At 37.3% G+C, this 21,189-nt stretch overlaps 1 protein-coding gene across 17 annotated transcripts in view; it reads right to left on the reverse strand.

Moving 5' to 3' along the window:
- RBFOX2 (RNA binding fox-1 homolog 2) overlaps positions 1-21,189 on the reverse strand; it is a 478,104-nt gene that overhangs the window by 57,133 nt on the left and 399,782 nt on the right. For 13 of the 17 annotated variants that reach the window (XM_089692627.1, XM_089692619.1, XM_089692625.1 and 10 more), the window contains exons 5-6: positions 18,182-18,274; positions 9,364-9,424 (exon numbers count right to left, since the gene is read on the reverse strand). In XM_089692627.1, coding sequence (XP_089548753.1) covers positions 9,364-9,424; positions 18,182-18,274 — 154 coding nt within the window. The remainder of the gene's footprint in view (positions 1-9,363; positions 9,425-18,181; positions 18,275-21,189) is intronic. The other 4 variants (XM_089692628.1, XM_089692629.1, XM_089692621.1 and 1 more) reach the window with 1 other exon arrangement.

Here is a 21,189-nt window from a genome sequence, read left to right on the forward strand (position 1 = left end):
TTTAGTACAAACTTTATTTGAAGTGTACGAAGGAACACTTTGTTCATGGAGCTGCTCCGAGCAGTATTACGGTGTGAATGGAACATGCAGAAAATGATTGTGTTCTGTGTCCTTACAGTGACAGGTGTTGTACAATGCATGTGTGAATTTGACCTAAGAGAATAATTATCTCAGAAAGGACACAGACAGCCTAACTTCACTATCTAAAACAAAATACATCAGAACACACACTAAGTAATAACCCCCAAAAATTATGGATTTGCAAAAGGGAAGGGTGAACAAATTCTTCTTGCTAAAAATGAAACCTTTTACAAAAACAAACAAAAACAACAGTGAGGCAACGTTTTTTATAAAAGGGTTTAATTATAAACAATTCATTGTGTTAAAGCAGAATGCCAAGCAAACTGATAATACACAGTTAAAATACACATCGGAAAGAATTTGCCATTTTGTCAAGCCTGTGTTAAGATTTACACAGTTCTTTAATCCAGCACAGCCACATTGGTGACCTGCTTTTTCTGTACTGCAGTTAAACAATTTAACTTGGTTACTTCCCAGTCCCTCAGCCTGTTAATGGAATATAAAAGGAGAGGAAGACTGGTGGGTGGGGTAAACTCCCCTCTCTCCCATCAACATGTTTTTCACCAGCTTCTATGCATTGGGCTGAGGTTGTCTGACTTGAGTCCTGATCTTTTCTCTATTCACACCTACGTATTGTGGTAACACACCCCTTGGGGTTTATTTACTAAAGCTGTAGTGCAAAATCAGGCTCACTTCTTCATAGAAACCAATCAACTTCTAACCTCTGCTTGTTCAATTAAGCTTTGGCAATAAAATCTGAAAGCAGATTGGTTTCTATGCAGCTTTAGCAAATAAACCCCTTTTTGTGTTCACAGATGACTATCCTCCATAAAAGTTCTTGATTAGGTAGGCAAGAACACATGTGAAAAATGAACCACTGCTTTGACCAGAACCAGTTGGGTATGACCTATCTGTCCCTAAACGGTTTCATGTATTGCAGATGGCAATTTTTTGCACCACTCAACTTCATGCAGTGACAAGATGTAGATTTTGGACATGCTGTTGCATTTGTAAACTGTGCTAAAGATTAAACATAAAATTGCACCAATAATGTGACAAAAAAATGTTTTTACTTGTGTATGCCAAATTAAAAATTTAGTTGGCAACCTTGGTAGCTTTAGGATGTATGATCTCAGTGAACAGAAATCAAGACTGTTAAATTTACTGACCAGGTATTCCATTAAGAGTCTCCTCTTAAACATTCGCCTCACCCTAAAATGTTATCCAGGATGCCAATTTGCATTCTAAAGAGGTTCTGTTGATGAGTCTGGACATAAACAAGGCTTTTGACAGTGTTCTTTGGCCCTATTTATTTTCCTTGCTACAGAAGATGGGCTTCAGTGAATTGAGTTTTTGGCTAGTATACACACCCTATACAACTCTCCTAAAACGAGAATAAGGCTTCCTGGCTGTAACTCAGATTTTTTTACATTGGGTAGAGGTACCAGTCAAGGCTGTCCTCTTTCACCCCTTTTATTTGCGCTGGTGTTGGAACTCACAAAGAGTCTCCTCTTAAAGTGAACTAAACTAGCCAACTGAATGGGTTTCCAACACAGTTACATTCAAGGAATACCTCTGGTAAAAACAGTCAAGGTTGTTATTGTGCTCTGTCAGTTTTCAACCTGAACTTTCATGCTAGGTTCACACATATGCAGTGCCAAATAAGTTTTGTAATGTGATTCTAGAGAGCAGATGCCTTCCAAATCACATGCAGTTCCACTATGCGTTTATCATGCAGGTGCACAGAATACGTTTTTTAGTGCAGTGCGGTACAATAACACATGCTTTTTCTAATGTCATCTGATTCTGGCAGTTCAAAATGAAATGCAAATCCACATGAGTGAATCAGGGCTCAAGCCCTCAAATTGCTGCCGTCATTGCTGACCACGGGTGAAGCCCCATGGTAACAGTAGATCAGGGCCCAAGATGGCACTTTCATTGGCTGTAAGAAAAGAAAAGAAAGAGGGATTTAGTTCTACTTAAAGAGATACGATAACTTTTAAACTGCATCACATGCCACACATTTAAAATGGTTAGGCCTCATATCTTCCGCCATACAAAAAAACAAAACTAAAAAAAAAACAAATCAAAAATCAAGTATAAAGAGAACATAATGGTTTTGTATGAATTCTGATTTTTTTTTTAAATTTATGGTTCAGACATAGCATTTCCTTTTCAGATGGTCTGAACTTGCATAATAGAAGCAATGGTATGCAAGGACACTGGTAAAGGCAGTGAACAGATCATTTCCTAAGCTAGTTGCCCCAAAGCCGGTTCCTTCTGGTTGAAGAAAACTGTAAAGTAAAAGAAAAGAAAAAAGTAGTTTGGTCAACATGAATGTGTACATGTTTATTTGAAGTTATACAGATGTTTACATACAATACAAGCTCAGGACTGTGGAGCCTAAGCAGCAAAGTATCAAATTCTTGAAGGACAAATGGAAATACATTAAAAACTGCATTAAAGCTGCATTCTGGCCAAATAAAACTGATGTTCAGCATTATTATTAGGCGCACAATATCAAATGAAAAGGGCCAATGTAACATTACACACAGACTGCACAGTGACAGATTTATTCAATAAAACAGGGAAATATATAAAAGCTTTCATAGAGAGGGATAGGTGTGCAGGAAAATCTGCCGACTGACTTAACTGACAGTGAAAAGCACTGCAATTTTTACAGTTACAATCATTTACCAGGCAATGATCGATTATAATTCTACACATTAAATGGTTTGGGTTTGAAAATACCAAATATACAGATACTACTCTGTTGAGTCACATCACTGAATAAATACATTGCATGTAACTAAGGAAGGGTGCAAGAAAAAAAAAAAAAAATACACCTCTCCATTAAAATGAATAGAAAATGAATAAGACACCACGGTTGCATTTTTTAATAACGTGTCTTTTTCACAGGTGTAAAAAACACACCTGAGAAGTGCCTGGGAAAAAAAAAAAAGAAGTGGGAAAACCCATATGCATTTTTACCATCTTTTTGCAAGGGAGAAGTGTGAAAGCGGTCTGACCAATATGTACAACCCCACTTGGTAAAAGTAAGAAGAAATAGTCCGGCCATTGCACACCTCACCCAGCCCCCCAAGTGGTAAGCAGGTAAAAGTAGCCTCAGCTCGAGTCATCCAAGCCATGCCCCAACATGTTTCGTCTACAGCATGCTTTGCATCTGAATAAACCTTTAATCAGCCTGCTCCCTCACTAGTCAGTGGCATCCAATTCATCAGCCCTTGTTAGGAAGGGCCACTAAGCATTTATTGTAGGTCCAAATTTGGAAAAGTTGGGACGCTGTGTAAAATCTACATTGAAAAAAAAAAAAAAAAAAAGAGCAATGATTTGTAAATCTCAAACTCATATTTTATTCACAATTGTAAGTATAAAACATATCAAAATGTTTAAAACTGAGAAAACGTACCATTGAAAGAAAACTATAAGGCAATTTATTATTTAATAATTTTTTAAAATTTATTACAGGTACTTCTATAGCGCCGTCAATTAACGCAGTGCTTTATATATTTATATTGTACAATTACATCAGCCCATAACGCTCAAGGTGTGTACAATCTAAAATCCCTAACTTAAATTCATACATACACATACTAGGCCCAATTTAGACAGGATCCAATTAACCTACCAGCATGTCTTGAGTGTGGGAGGAAACCAGAGTACCCAAAGGAAACCCACGCAGGCACAGGGAGTACATGCAAACTCCAGGCAGGCAGTGCAGTGGTTGGGATTCAAACCAACGACCCTAGTACTGCCAGGTGGAAGTGCTAACCATTTAGTCACTGTGCTGCCCTGATGGCAGCATCACATCTCACAAACGTTGGGACATACTTTTGTATAGATACCAGAGTGTGGTTGTAAATGGGGTTCACTCAGAACAGAGACCAGTCACTAGTGGTGTACCCCAGGGCTCTGTAGAAAATCCTGTTCTATTTAATCCAAAGGAAATAAACACCAGTGCTCTAATCTTCATGCTCTTCATGTAAAACGGTATCTGTCAAAATAAAATCCAGTATCTATACCATTTGTAAACACTAACTTTCATGTAAACCATTAATTTACACATATTGGGAATTTTTTTTTTTTTTTAGCAAAGACATGTAGCAGAATACATTTTGGCCTAAATTTATAACTAGATTTGATTTTTTAAATTTTTTTTTATTGGACATGTTTAACCACTAGCCTACAGGGCACTTATACCCCCTTCCTGCCCAGGCCAATTTCCAGCTTTCAGCGCTGTCGCACTTTGAATGACAATTGTGCGGTCATGCAATACTGTGCCCATATGAAATTTTTATCGTTTTTTTTTAGTGACAGATAGAGCTTTCTTTTGGTGGTATTTAATCACCTCTGGGTTTTCTATTTTTTCTTAAACCAAAAACCACTAAAAATTTTGAAAAAAAAAAGTTTTAGTTTTTGTTATAAAATTTTGTAAATAAGTAATTTTTCTTCTTCACTGATGTGTGCTAATGAGGCTGCACTGATAGGCTGCACCAATGGACACTGATAGGTGGCACTGATGGGCATTGACAGGCATCACTGATGGGCACTGAAAAGCAGCAATCATATAGGGCACTGATAGGCGGCACTGATGCACACTGATAGGCAGCACTGACTGGCACTGGCAGGTGGCATGGATGAGCACTGATGGACACTGACAGGTGGCACTGCTGGGGCTACACAGATCAGGGCACACTGATCATCAGTGCTCTGATGATCAGTGTATATGTCCCCTCCAAGGAATGCCGATTACCGGCTCTCCTCATGAGCTGTCAGTGTGACAGCTCGTGAGGAGAGAAATGCGGATAACCGGCATTTCCCTGTTTACATGTGATCAGCTGTGATTAATAGCAAAAAATCTAAAATATAGTGTTTTTTTCCTCAACATTGTTGGCATTTTTTTTTTATAGCACAAAAAATAAAAAACCTACAGGTGATCAAATACCACCAAAAGAAAGCTCAATTCGTAGGGAAAAAAAAAAAAAGGGATGTAAATTTCATTTGGGTACAGAGTTGCATGACCGTTCAATTGTCAGTCACAGTAATGCAGTGCCATAACACAAAAAATGGCCTTGTCAGGAAGAGGGGTAAATCCTCAGAAGGGCAAGTGGTTAATGGAATAAAAAAACAAAAAAACAGGCAGACTCGATGGACCACTTGGCCTTTTTCTGCTGTCACTGTTTCTAGTGCAAAAAAAAAAAAAAAAACTGGTAAAAATAAGTGATACTAACAAGGAGAAGCTAGAACAACATTTTGCAACTAATTGGGTTAACAAGTGGCACTGGCAACATGTCAGTAACATGATTAGGTATAACAAGAGCATCTTAGAGAGCCAGAGTGTCTCAGAAGTAAAGATGGGCAGAGGAAATGCTGAGTCCAAAAATGTCAACATTTCAGAATCCTGCTCCAGGTAAAACTGCAAAACGTTTGATATTATGTATTGCAGATAATGATATATTTAAAGATTCTGAGAATCTGGAGAAATTTCTGTGTGCAAGGACAGGGCCAAAATGCAATATTGGAAGCCCGTAATCTTTGGGCCCTTAGGCAGCACTCCATTAAAAACTGGTATGATTCTGTGATGGACATCACTGCAAGGACTCAGGAATGCTTCCAAAAATCACTGTCTGAACAGTTCACCTTGCCTTTCAAAAATGCAACGTAAAGCTCTATCATGCAGAGAAGAAGCCATATCTGAACATGATGCAGAAGCACCATCTTTTCTGGACCAAAGCTCATTTAAAATGGTCTATTGAAAAGTGGAAAACTGTTCTGTGGTCAGATGAATTGAAATTTGACATTTCTGGCAACTTTGGGCTCTGTTGAGAGGGACCTTCTGGCTAGTTATCAGCATCTGATGGTATGGGTTGCATTAGTGCGTATGGAATGGGCAGCTTGCCCATCTAGAAAGGCACCATCAATGCTGAAAGATATAACCAGGTTTTAGAGCACCAGAAGAGAAAAGGCAAGAAGGGGACAACATTCCTCCCCAAACACTTCAACTGGTCTCCTCAGTTTCCAGACTTTTAGAGAGTGTTAAAAAGGTGGAGTGCTACACAGTGGTAAACATGGCCTTGTCCCAACTTTTTTGGAAATAAGATTGTACTTTGACAGCTTTGTTGCCTTGTCCCAACTTTGAGACTTGCTACCAAAATCAATTTCAAAATTACCTTATTTTCCTAAAATGATACACATTTGATAGGTTTTCTACTTCCAATTGTGAATAAAATGGGTTTATGAGATTTACAAATCATTGCATTCTGTTTTCATGTAGATTTTACACGGTGCTCAACTTTTTTTTCTACAATTGGGGTTGTACTTGAAGTGCTAAAAAGGAAAAAAGTTACAGTACACTCTAAGGTCCCTAATTCACATTCATACATATCCATACTAGGGCCAATTTAGACAGGAACCAATTAAACTACCAACGTGTCTTTGGAGGAAACCGGAGAACCCAGAAGAAACCCACACAGGCACAGGGAGAACATGCAAACACCAGGCAGGTGGTGCAGTGGTTGGGATTCGAACCAACGACCCTAGTACTGCCAGGCAGAAGTGCTACCCATTTAGCCACTGTGCGGCCCATGTTGTACTTGCAGTGCTAAAAAGGGGAAACAAAAATTGCAGAATTCATGTACAAAATATATGCACAACTTTACCTGGAGATGTATTTGCCTCTTTCAAGTTTCTGACAGTCTTTTGTACACTCAAGTGATTTAATCATCTCATAGTTGACGTTCAGCCTGAGGATTCTTTTGATTTATTGAAGAAAGCCTGCATGGAATAGCCACCACCATTGGTGTTGAAAGATGCAACAATTAATATTGCATAATGTTTCAAATCAACATATTTATATGAATCTGTATTTAAAATATTGCTCACCTGTACTTCTACTGTGCAAGCTTCTTCAATATTCTCTTGATATCCTGATATTTGCAGGATGAGACATCAGGTTTGATGCTGCCGATATCACTCACTGCTTTAGTGATGTAATCACAGCTGTCACTTGATAGTTATATTGGTCTTTGCCAACAGCCTCCAAAACAACCTGCGCAAATGCATTTTTGTCCTTTTGTCAAGTAATCCTAACATACTACAGGAGTACCTTCAGGAAGATCACAACCCTGCAGCATTGGCAAGCATTTAGCCATTTCTGAAGCACTGGCTTAGATTGTGATCTTTTTCAGGGTGCTGGCAATAGTGCTCGAGTGTTCTGGTTCTGCCCTTGCAGATAGGGCTCAAACTGGCTCTTCAGCTTATTTGGAGCTAGAAATTCAGTTGTAGGCAGTATGGTGAAAAAAAAAACCCAAAAAAAACAAAAAAACAAAAACAAAAAACAAACCGGGCATAATGATCGTTGTAACAGACTTGGGATTTCTGGAAAGGCTCAACATGGTTTTCAGTTTTTCCCTCCTTTCCCTCTGGCTAGTGTAACTGCTCACTGTGGGCGAACACAACTCTAAATATACACTGTGTGCACAATTAGGCAAGTTGTATTTTTAAGGATTTCGTTACTAAAGTACAGTGCTCTTGGTCAATCCAAAATGTTAATAAACCTTAAACCTGAATATTTAAGTAAGAGTGAGGTTTTGTCTTAGGAGAATATTTATGTGCGCACAATTATTGGGCAACTATTCATTTGCAGAATTATGCAGCTAAACAAGAAAAACTCACTTGTTTATTTTCATTTGTTAAAGTTAAAATAATAAACTCAAAATTTACAAATAAACATTTGACATTCAAAAAAAAAAAAAAAAACCCCAAACAAAAAACACACATGACCAATATAGCCACCCTTTTTAAAAACTGTGATAAGCCTTACATTCATGGAGTCTGTCAGTTTCAAGATCTACTGATTATCAAGTTTTTGTGCAGCAGCAACCACAGCCTCTCAGACACTGTTCAGAGAGGTGTACTGTTTTCCTTCACTGTAAATCTCCCTTTTAAGAAGGGCCCAAGTTCTCCATAGGGTTTGGGTCAGGTGAGGAAAAGGGCCATGTCATTCTTTCATCTTTAAGGCCTTTACTGGCTAGCCAGGAAGTGGAGTACTTTGATGCATGTGATGGAGCATTGCCCTGCACAAATATCATGGTCTTCTTGAAAAATGCAGACTTTTTCCTTTACCACTGCTTGAAGAAAGTATCTTCTAAAAACTGGCAGTAGGTTTGGGAGTTTATTTTGAGTCCATCTTCAACTTGCAAAGGTCCAACTAGCTCATCTTTAATAATACCAGTACCGCACCTCCACCTTGCTGGCGTCTGAGTCGAAGTGGAGCTCAGTGCTCGTCACTGAGGCAGTCACGTGCCCATCCATCTGGTTCGTCAAGTCACTCCTCTCATCAGTCCATAATACCTTTGAAAAACCTGTCTTCAGATATTTCTTGGCCCAGTCTTGACGTTTCAACTTAAGTGTCTTGTTCAGTGGTGGTTGGGTTTCAGCCTTCCTTACCTTGGCCATGTCTCTGAGGACTGATCACCTTGTACTTCTGGGCACTACAGGTAGGTTGTAGTTCTAGAATATGACAGCACTTAAGGATAATGGGTTCCTCGTAGCTTCACGTTTGATTCTTCGCAAATCTTTGGCAGTTGCATCTTTTTCTCAGCACATTTCTTGCAACCCTGTTGACTATTTGCAACAAAATGTTTGATGGTTTTGTGATCACGACCCAATATATCAGCAATTTCAAGAGTGTTGCATCCCTCTGAAAAGACTTACAATTTTTGACTTTTCAGAGAGTTCAATCTTTTTTGGCCCATTTTGTCTGAGAAAAAGAAGCTGCCTAATAATTGTGCACACCTTGATATACGGTGTTGATCTCCTTAGGCCATACCCTCTCTCATTACAAAATACACATCACCTGATATGCTTAAATGCAATATGCATTCAAATTAATACAGCTTGGAGGTGGACAATATGAAAAAAAAAAAAAAAAAAAATAAAGATTTGGTCAAAATACTCACTTGCCTAAAAATTGTGCAGACAGTGTACCTCTTTAGAAGGCATGTAAAACATTACATTCCTCCAAAAGGTAAAGAACAACCTCCTCTTGTCAAACATACATTTTGCTTACAAAACAGACTTGCACAAAATGAACTTTTTTTTTCCTATCACAAAAAAGTCAGTTAAACTAAAAACAAGAAATTAATATAATCTTGAAAAAAGGAGATGCTGTATTCTGTGGATGTCCAGCCCAATGATTTTGTTTTCTGTCATAGAATTAAAGTTGCACATGTGAATTTTTTTCTATTTGTAAAAACTTACCATTTCCATAAGGTGTCACAGATTTCTTATTGGTCATCACACGAGCTGTTGCATTGTTGACCTAACAAGGGTTCCCAATGTTGAAAAGGAAAAAAATCACCATTAGAAAAATGACAAGAATTATACTTTGCATGCAGAAATTCACTGACCCCCTACAAAGTCATTGTGAATCTATATAAACAGATTAACAATGGCATTGCAGAGGCAATGCAACTTTCTTCACACATGCAGCATTCTCTCATACAAAAGCAGCACAGACAGTAGAAAGACAAGAAAAGACTTAAAGAGCAAGTTCACCTTATTAGAATAAATTTGCTAGATGTCCTTAGATACTTTAAAATTATTTTACCGCTTCAGTATTAGCTTTGCTGCAGAGCTTTGAGAGTTAAGCTGATCATACATACAAATTTCATCAGCTTCTTCATGAACTGGCTGGAATTCGCTATATCGTTGTTCTTGTGCCTCATCTTACCTGACATCCCTAGGCAGCTGTTAGAATACGATAGGCACAGTGGGAGATTCAGCCATCTGCAGTGCATAGCGCGGATGGTGGAATCTGTGTATTGCCAGCTTTACACAATTTTAGATTTTGCTGATTAAAATGCATTCTCTCATCACACAGCTTTTTTGTTTCTGTAACAATCTTTACACCCGGTTAAAGATTTGGTGCTTTGTTATGCCAAGCCCAGCAGATTCAGAGCTATCCTCTTCTCTTGCACTACTCTCCTACTCAGGTCTTGTGCTGTGCCGCCATTTATCTTTTTTACATTATAAAGAGGTAAGCTTGAAGAGAACCTCAACAATTTAAAATACACAAAAAGGCTGATTTTGCTTTCCTGAAAGTGGAGGGTGGGGCATTGCCTTGGTGAAAAAGGTCACTGAATTTCACACTGCTTTAGGGTCAGTATTCATGACATATCTCAGTCCCGACATAGGTAAGCATTCCCATAGGCCATAAGGGTAGAACTGCAATAAAAAGGCAGTTATTCTGCCACTTGTAGTGACAGCATTAAATCAGGTGACATTTTACCCATACAGCTTGATTGATCCATGGACATCTCTGCATTTTGCCAACAGTGTTTTGCAGAATCAATAGTTAAGTGTTTTAGCAGCAGTCCAATCCCCTAGGATGCATATTTTTAAACAGAAAGCAGGACAGCCAGATGATGTGACCAGATTTCAGAATTTTATGTTACTGTACAGCCATAACTTGATTTTCATATATAAAGTTTTTTAAATTCATGTACTACTAAAAGCTTCTGCAATTTTCATTCTGTCAATGCAGAAAAATGCAAAGGGTTAGCTTTAATGCCTGGTTCTCCTCCTCCGTACACTCACTTTTCTTTCACTCCCCTGCTGACCAGTCAGAAATGAACAATACCCGTCAGCTAGGGGATAGTAGCCGCTTAGGCACTAAGGTTGTAATTGGAGGCAGAGAAGTTACCCAGCCCTTTGCAAGCTCCAGGACTACTTCTCCTTGATAATATCGGCAAACAGAACAACACAGAAACAAAAGGAAAATAAATAAAAATGTTACAGGGGCAGTATGTATAGCCAGTTTTAAACAGTCAGGACAGATTAGAACTGGACATGTTTTTATTGCCTTCTGTCTCAGTTGGGTATATTTACCCTCAGTTTGTCCCAGTGACCATTGTCACCAAGATAAAAGTGGTAGAAAACACAAAAACGTAGAGCTGTAACTGGAACAAGGGATGAGAGGAAATTTTCCAACACCACCATCTGTTCTGGCAAAAACTGTCTAAGAACTGTCTTAAACCCTTGCCTACTTTATTCAACACATACACTAAACAATTCAAGTTAAAACATGCTGCTTTGGCAAGCATGCTTAGGCATAAGTTTACTTTTTGCAATTAATGAAACTATAGACACATCTGAAACAATTCTCTTTTCTTAGGTGAACTTGCACTTTAAATGTGTATGCCAACATGAACAGAAGAGACCAGAATTTATGATGTGTGCCAAAATGAACAGAGGAGACATGAAGGATATATTAGTATGAAATAAACCTCTAAGCAATTTAACAGAATACTTTGTTCTAGCATGCAAACTAATTAAATGGAAGCTACATTTAAATAGCAGTCAGTCCAATAAGGATGCAGTTAGTATTTAAGCATCTACAAACATAGGACAGAAGATACAATTTTAGGGTGGGAACTAAAGTAATCTGTGAGGCTAAGGCTACACAAGCAATTACATTTCTTTGCTAGTAAGATTTAACTACCTACTGCCACAAATCTCATTAGTAGCATAGGGATTTCATACAAATGAGGTTATGGCCAACTAGTAGTTAAAGTGGAATAAAAGGATAAGCAATAACTTAGCTATTTAAAGATGCTCCCCTTCTACCAACATTTTGCAATAAACTGCCAATTACTTTTTTTCACTTTTTCTGTGTGATCACATGACTGCAAAGCTCCAACTTATTCTTCCTCTCTGCAGCTGATGGTTGGAACTCTTTTCATGGCTGACAATGTCTCACCATCCCCGGGAGCTATGTTCACTGGCGGAATGATGCAAGGACTTCAAGGGATTTTAGGCTATTGTCTGACCCTCCAGGGTACGGTGAAGTACCAGAACAGCATAGAAAAAAGGTTAAAAAACACAAACTATTCTGATATTACAAAATGTAGACAGTGAAGATCAAGGGGAAGCAGCCTCTTAACAGGCAAGTTACTGGGTAGCCTTTTCTTCCACTTTAATTTTTTTTGCTTGTGAGAAATGTAATTGCTTATCTGTCCCTAGCCTAAACATCCACAGTTGCCACATACACAGGGCCAATTAATTGCATCTGCTAGCCAAAAAACTTCCAAAATTATCAATGGCCTGTTCTTAAAGACTTCTAAAAGCATTACTTATCTCCTCTTTTGCCAACCATTAAGGATGACGTGTGGGAAATTCATAAAATTGTCCATACGACTATATATTTAGACTACAAGGCTTTTCTCTAACATAGTGGAAAAAAAATGATGTAATATGGTATGTTAACCTACAGAATCTAAGGATTTGTTTAAATCGAAGGCAAACAGGAGGTGAATATGGTTACTGTGTACTGTCTGCATATTAAGTTGTTGATTAGAGATCATTACAACATATCGATAAAGCTAATGTGTGTGTGTTGAAAAAAATACATTATAAAAGAGGAATAAAGTGAATGAGAATCAAATACAAAGTTCATTCACACACACTCACTGAGTCCTCTAACATCCACACTCACCCACCCCGGAACCCCACAAAAGGAGGAGAGGTCTCCAAATAAAGCAGAAACGATAACTTATCACTGACAGGTAGTAGCATGCAAATCACAAAAATGCACATTAAACAAAATATAAAAGCAATATACTGTAAAAATTTGGGGAGGAAAACAGACAGAGCAATGAAGAAAACGGAATTATGAGTAGTAGCTCCTGGAGTCAGAGACACTGCAAGTTTATGTTTTGTATACAGATCTCTCTGAAACCAGAAGCTTTTAGGAAAGCATGTTATATAGCAAAACATTAGCTTATGGGGGAACAAAGCCGGTTGAGTAGACAGGAATGATTTCTGCAGAAAAGTAGCACACAGATGACAAAAATGGCAGACAGACAATAAGGCCTATTTAGAAATGGTGTATGTAGAAATTTGCCTACTTTCCAGTTGCTATACTGATCGTGAATCGGTTATTGTGAAGCAAGCTGTTCAATACAGCTATGTGGATGTTGCACTCCACATTAAGATTGAGACATTGACTCTCAACAGCATTTTTGGCAAGGTAGAGAGCCAGCATATAATACCTTGGTGCTGCTAACAGTGCCGGATAAGGCACGTATTAGGGAAAAAGTGTTTTTAGGCAGTTAAGTGGCTGGGAGGGTTAATTGCACAGATAAAAGTAAAGCTGGAAATATACTGATTGAAATATGGCTTGTCCAGCTGGGATTGGTCAAAATTTCAATTAGAGTGTGGCCTTTCCCACTCAACAGAAGTGGATTAATAGGCTTCTGTTGCAGAGACATAGAAATGTTTGTGTCAATCAGCAGCGGTAGCCACTGATCAGTATATTCCTCAATCCACCTCATTTGTGTGCATGGAGAAATCTTATTTTTTTCCCTCCATTCAGCCAACTTACAGTGTATAGTCAGCTTAAGATTCTAGGTTAAGGTTTAAGTGTAAATTGGCATTTAAAGCCTATAAATCCAAATTAAAAAAATATACTGCAGATTACCAGCCCTAAAATGTGTGGCTTAGTCTACCTTTTTCAGGCTTTCCTAGTAATCCTGTAAACACCACACTCTCTCCACTGTATCTATGGGTGGGAGAAATGGTCATCGCTGCAGAACAGAACTACAAACCTGCTGCTCTTTTCGGTCTATTACATGGGTGAGTGGGGACATTTTTAGTTGACTGAAAGATGGATAAGTTTGATATATCAAATCCATTCACAACAGGTTAAAATGACACTGCATTTCTGGCAAGGTCAAGAGGTATTTTCTGTACTTGCTGAATACAGCATAAGCCTGAAAAGTTAAAACCAATACAACCACAACGTGTAAAGACAGGGAAGCTGCAATATATCGGATGTCTGTTATTGGCTATAGATATCTTTAAAGGGTTAAGTGGTTGGTGGCAAGGAGAATGGTTAGGGGCTCACTTTAGTGGCTGAGTTAAGTGATCGGGTTAGGGATATGATTACATTTTAAGGTCAAGTAAAAGTGTTACGTGCTAAGGCAAAGGTTAAGGATAAAGTGTTGAAGGATTACATTAGGTGATTATTTTACGATGTAAATTGATTAGGAGTTCAGGCAGGGGATGAGTTCAGTGTTAGGGACACTTTGGTGAGAGATGTTATTTTTGCATGTTTTCATATGTCGCTTGTCGCTAAAAACGAACAGGGATGAGCAATATAACATTTTGGATTAACTTGTGCATAAACACTACAATCAGACCTCAGTAAACTAGGCTCGTTTATAAAGTAGTGAATCTGACATTCCACAAACGTGGAATCTTCCCCAGATCTATGTATTTTAAATTCTGACCCATTTTCCGACCAAGAATGTTGGTGAAAGTCACATTCACGGCTTTACAAAATGAACCCTATAACTTTCTCAGGCCAATGATTGGGGATATAGATTTATTCCCCTTATTTACATGCCACTCTTGTACACCTTATACTAAAGGCATACATGAAGTATATATCAATCTGTATGCATAATATGCTGGATTGGCGCGCACACACAAGTTAAGCAAGAAACCAGCATTTTTTAGCCTTTATAAATAAGCCCATAGAAGAGATGTGAGCAGATGAAAATCTAAGCGTGTGAATAAAGGCAGGGTGACTCAAGGAGTGAAAATGGAAACTAAAGCAGCGAACACCTTTGAGTGAAATTTGTATTGGAGGGGAAAAAATGCAAAATGAAAATGGGTTAAAAAAAAAAAAACCCACACAATTTTAGAAAGCACAAAGATAATGTGAACAGAAAGCATGAAATTGTTACCAAGCACACAATAAAAACCTCTGAAATAAGCAAAAATAAGCAGTGAAACTGGGTTTGGTTAATAATGGTACACAGCAATTTGCATGAAGATACACAAACAATGGGAACAGGCAAGTGAACCATGCAACAGTGGTATCAAAGCAGTGATTTTAAAAACTGTAAAAAAAACCAAACAAAAAAAAACTAAGATAAACAAAGAAAAGACTAGGAAATGGTTAGCAAGGAAATGTTTAGGATAAGCTTCATAAACATTAAATTCGCTGAAATAAATGTGTATGTCTGAAGATATAAAAGACTGGCAAAAATGGCAGTGGTGCATGCAAATGCTGCACACCAAAAGCAGATGTTCTACAAAAAAAAGCACAAAAATAGTGCGGCATTCTCTCTGTTATAACCCTCTTGTATTCATGGGAATGTCTCAAAGAATGAGTATATTCTTCATATGGATATCTGTATACACACACACACACACACACACACACACACACATTATAGTTGCGTACAAATGTTCACAAGTTTGGTGGTTTTCTAACTGAAGAGAAGATATCACAATCCCTTATAAGTTTCCTCTGAAATCAATGGACTGGGAAAAAATAGAACACAAAATGGTTCATGTGCATAGGTTTGGGCACCAATCAACTTGTTTCACTATTATTTCTTCGTAAAGTGCCACCGTTTACCAGACTTTTTTTTTTTTTTGAATACCAAAAGCAGGGAAGACAATTTGACTACTTAAAGTGGAACTTGACTCTCAACATTGACCATTTTGAATCATTATGATGCTAGTATTAGTAAATAGATAGGAAAGTATAATATATTTACTGGTTTTAAACTTTTTTCTACATTTTAGTTACTTCCTAGTTTCCATGCCTAGGCAAAATTATGTTATCCATCCCAGGAGTCTTCAGGAGGTGAGGAGTGGTTTTCTCAGCTAAGCCTGAGCCAAGAGCAAATGGATTCCAGAAAGTAAATGCTACATGAATCATCTGCCTTTACTCAAGATGGCCATGGACAGAAATGCTAGGGGGTGTTTATGAAAATGATTTCTCAGCAAACTGAAGCATAGACACATTGATGGATTGGCAAGTTTGCTTTGAATATTACTAAAATTAAATAGCACTTTTGTGGTGGTCATATACTGTGTAGTTCCGCTTTAAAAAGGTACACCAGCTATTAAAAAATATGGGCACTGTCATTGCTGACCACCTTACAAACGTGCCTATTGTATTTAAACCTTGAAAAAAACAGCCTACAACTCCTGCCTTTTTTTCTCCTTTGAAAATTATCATTGGGCGAAGCCAATGTCCACATGGCTTTGTTTACATTCAGCCTGTCTGATCTGTAAATGTAGACAAGCAGTAAGCAAAATAGCTCGTTTGAACAATGCATTCGCTGCCATAAGCCATATATTCTGTTTAAGCTGCCTTAATGTAATCCCTAAGAGCCTCTGCTAGATGCAGATATGCATAATACTCCACTGGAGTATATTGAAGGACTAATATTAGTGAAAAGGTGGAGACTAGTCTCCTCACAGAAATAGAAAGTATACTAAAGGTTAGGATAGTGGTAATGAGTCAATTAAATTATGCTTTAGAGACTTATGTAATGGCACTGCTGGTGCCAGCAAAACAGAACATTACAAACCTATCGACCAGTGGTCTCCAAACTGCAGGGCTGGATGTAGCCCTTTGCCTGCTTTTATCTAGCCCTTGGGGCACTATTCCACCCCATTTATATAACACTATTCTGCCAACTGATACCAATAAGGGGGCATAATGGGGCACTATTCCTCCCCCTAATGCCAAACGTGGTGATGTTTATTACCACTGATGCAGAGAATGTTTCCACTATTGCTGGCCACCCTAAAGTTTGTAATACAATAAACTGGCCCTTTATTTAGAAAGTTTGGAGACAACTGCTATAGAAAATTTTTTGGACAGTTTTGGGAGCCCTACCAGAATAGAAACTCTGCTGGATGTCTAACTAAAATAATGCAGAACTTTTAACAAATGTTCATATTAAAGCACAATACCAATTGTATTTGGAGAGGATGGATGGTGGAAGGTATAGAACATGTCAGACTATTGTTTATTTTTAGGCATCTGAACAAGTGTCCCTATTGGAAGATATTTCTTCATTTCTAGTGGCAACTATACCATTCTGGATTGTCCTCATTTTCTCTCCCCCAAAAAAAAAAAAAAAACCTGAGGGAGAAAAAGGGGGCGGTGCTTTTAAAGTTTACCCTTTTTAAAAGAAAAAAATACATGTTAACGGCTGCTAATACTGGGAGAAGTCAACAGCCAGAGGTTTCAAATAAAATTTTAATATTTATTCTATAGGAAACAGGAGGCTTTGACTTTGCTAATAGTGCACACTGACACTGTATGCACATGCCAGATTTTATGTTTTTTGCAGTCTAAATGTAACCAATATGACCATGCATTACATTATCAAAAACTCCTCATTTGTTCCATTTGTCATCAATATACTGTCAGCGGGAGGGGGGGGGGGGGGAGCAAACCACGTAACTTGACCATCTCTGCTATCTATCAAGCACATGCACTCTGTATATTTATATTCAATAAGATCTGCCTCCCCCCCAACACCACACACAAACACTTGTTAGTACAATATTTAGACTTTTGGGCAATTGGCTCATTTTACTGAATTATAAATCCTACACTGAAATTTTTTTTGAGGTTTATACCTTGAAAAAAGGGAATTTTTTTTATATAAAAAAAAAAAAACAAAAAAAAAAAAAAACCTCCTGCTCTCAAGCAAATAGGTTTACAACACACATGCATGCCCGCAAAACAGCCTTTGTGTTTGATGTCAGATGTCTTATGACAATTATATGTGCAGGATTTATCCATAATCACTGGGTAATTCAGAGCAGATAAGGCAAACCAGTGATGGGTATATAGTGAGCAATTACTTTAAATGAACATTATGAGATATTGCAATGAAGAAACTGTTGATGTGACTATGTGTGGTAAAATGTTGTGTAAAATGTGAGAGATGTAGGTAATGCAATTATTACCCAAAATATCAAGAGGAAATGAGAACACACATATTAAAGGAGAAGAAACAAAGCATACACATAAAGAAAAAAATAAGGGTATAATACAAAAGCTAAAAATACAGATTAAAAAAAATACAGTGAAGCAGAATTGTAAGCAAGCATTTTTTTTAGAAGGCAGTGATGAAAAAAAGAGCCATTTAAAGAGAAAAAAAAAATAAGGATAGAGATATAGAAAAGTGAAAGAGGAAAGAGCGGGGTGCAGCTGCTGGCATTTTGCAATCTTCCAGTTTCAGGTAAAGACATGCACCTCGATTTTTCGCCCCTCAATCACCGTGCTGTGCAATTTCTCCCGGGCCCGGTCAGCATCCGCGCTAGTTTCAAAAGTTACAAAACCAAAACCCTGCGTGCAAAGGGGAGACATACATGCAAATCATTAGAGAAGGGAAGGGGGAAGAACTAAGAGAAGGGCCAGGAAAGGTGAAAAGGGGAGCACAAGAGAACATCAGCCGCCAGAGAGCCAGATTTGAGACTTTGGGGGGATGGGAGGGGGAGAAAAAAATTACACAAAAAACTTCAGATTTTTTAAATTCTTTTTTAATTTGGCAACAGTGAAAGGTCAGAAAACACAGAGCACTAATCTGTCATATTGATGCTGCTCAGACACATGCAATGTGAGGGGTAGTGACACCAATTATACCTTGAGGAAAAAAAACAAAAACAAAAAAAAAACAAGAAAAACTAAGCCTAACCAATTTTACTGTTTAAGCCAATATTGTTAATGCCACAATGCTGAATGTAAAGTCAGAGTAAATATTTATCCCTGCTTCAATATTTCCAAGTCATAACTGGATGTTGAATGGGTTCAGGTATTTCATGATGCAGTACAACACTAAACTGGCCTCACTTGAATTTATAGTCAAAAATTCAGATAGTCTTTAAAGTTTTGTCAAATTTAGACTTTAAAGTGGAACTAAACCCTCCTCTCCTTTTCAGCCAAACAAGCTTCCATTTCAGCCTCTGATCTGCAACTTCCATGGTGGTGCACATGTGATCAGTTATGACACCAGCCATTTAATGGTTTGACAGATTGAATGCGAGCACAAGCAAAAGGTGACAGTTAGCATTCCTGGCATGCCGGGAATGTAAATATTTTAACCCGTTAAATTGGTGGGTTTAGTTCTGCTTTAAATTGAATCCTTATAGTGTGAAGGTTTGCAAACCCAAAAACCTTAATATTCATTAAAATATCCTCTTTCCGCCAATCAAACTTTTACCGATGTATGCCTGCCAAGGTAGGAGGCATCCTGAAATTAGCCTTTAGAATTTAGTCCCTCAAAATTTAAGAAATTCACAACTAAACTAAAAAGTATTTAAAAGGAATGGAGTTCTGCTTTAAGGATTATTAACCCTGTGTTGAGAATGTAACTTTGGTTTTGCTATAGGCTGTCTTGCTTGTGAGTATCTTAGATGAAATCAAATTAAACTTTTTAAACCCTGTTACACAACAGGTTGGAGAGGGAGCATTCCATCTGTCCGTGTGAGCAGCGCAAGAAGTATACAAGCAAGAAAGAGCACTGGCTTCAGGCCCTTTGTCTTTGTTGCCAACAGTACGTTTCTCAAGGCATGTTCTAATTTTTAAAATGTGCCCCTGCAAACATCCCTATTTTTACATTTCTGGCAGTGTTCCATATTAATAGGAATATGAACTGAATATATCATTACCAAAAAAAAAAAAAAATCTTTAAAAAAAAAACAAACAAATAGGGACAGAAGCTATGAAATTAGGGCTTGCGATGTACAGGCATCTAAAACTATTTCACTGATCTAAAGGCAGTGAATTCATATTGTAGTGTTAATTATACAAATTTTAAAGTTCAAAACAGAAATACCAGCTCCCATTGTTAAACCAATTATGCTTGTATCAAGCTAACAACTGTGGCCAAGTTATTTTGCTGCAAACAAACAAAAAAAAAAAAACCATGTATAAAGAAATAAAATGGGCAAGTAAATAAAAGAAACAGAATATGAAGTATGAATATTCCCTGTCTGATAAAGTAAAAATTTACCATGAAACTGTAAATGTTAATTTATAACGGAGAAGGATTTCCGCTTCCTATGGACTGTTCAGAATACAAAATGTTATCAAAAAGACACATAAGATCAAAAAAAAAAAAAAAAAAAAAATTAAAAAAAAAAAAAGAGACATTTTTCTTTCAAAAGATATTGCAAAAAATGAAAACAAATCCTAAATTTTTAAGACTCTTGATTTCTACTGTAATACAAGGTCATTGTTTTCAAACAATGACAGAAGAAACCATGTGTTTTAAAAGAGCAGGATTTGAGACCAATACATTTATCAACATGAGATCGTTCAGTCTGAAATATTAAAAACATACAGCTGCTATACGTCTCTATGCACTGCTTTTCCCAACTTAACATTAAGAATGAAGATTTATGACATTTTGTTGTGCATGTATATCAGAGACTCTAGCATATTAAAAAAAAAAAAATAAAAATGCTTTTAGTTCTCTGAAGGCATATAAGTAGAGGAAGACTTCTATATTATTTTATTTACCAAGCCTGTGGGCTTTATGTACAAGAATATATTTACATTTTCACATTATTGCGATATCTTTTGAAAATACAATGACAAATTCAATAGTTCTAAACAAATGGTGCTGCTCTACTATAAATGCAACTCTTTCTTGCATAACAAATATGAATACGCAGCACAGCTGAATGTAATAACCTTTTATAGTCAAATCAGTGCAGTTTGGGAATTAATCCAAACCAAAGTAAGAGAAGAAATGGATAGAGCTTTACTTTAACCCTACACTGTCAAGATGTGAAAGCTACCCTTGAAGCTGTAACACTTATACCCCCATAGATGATGTAGCGGTTTACATTTCAAAAGTTATACAGTGTTAATTATTCAACATGACACAAAGCAGAAGCTAAAGGAACCAGTAGTAAGCCAGTTCATCAATTAATCACAAAATGTTATTTTCAGACAGCAAAAGGGCAACAATGATCAAAATGCTGCTTGATGGAAGCATCACAAAATATATTGTTTGTTAAAGGGTAACAACTACACAGCTGCTGCATTCATATTTTTAAACCCTCAGTTTGATGGTGAAAACTATACCTAAATGACTGTTCCATTCCATGTCTTTCCTACAGACCTTTTTCTACAAAATATAATTGCAAACAAAGAGGTTTAAAAAATTAGGAAAAATGTCAGGTGTGTTCAGTTTATTCTAATAAATTGTAGCACCAGGGAATGAACAAAAAAAATGTGAATTTCTAAACCCTGTT

This window comes from Staurois parvus, unplaced genomic scaffold (assembly GCF_062004578.1).
Source record: "Staurois parvus isolate SC_StPar_1 unplaced genomic scaffold, SC_StPar_1.0 ptg000597l, whole genome shotgun sequence".
Taxonomy (NCBI): Eukaryota; Metazoa; Chordata; class Amphibia; order Anura; family Ranidae; genus Staurois; species Staurois parvus.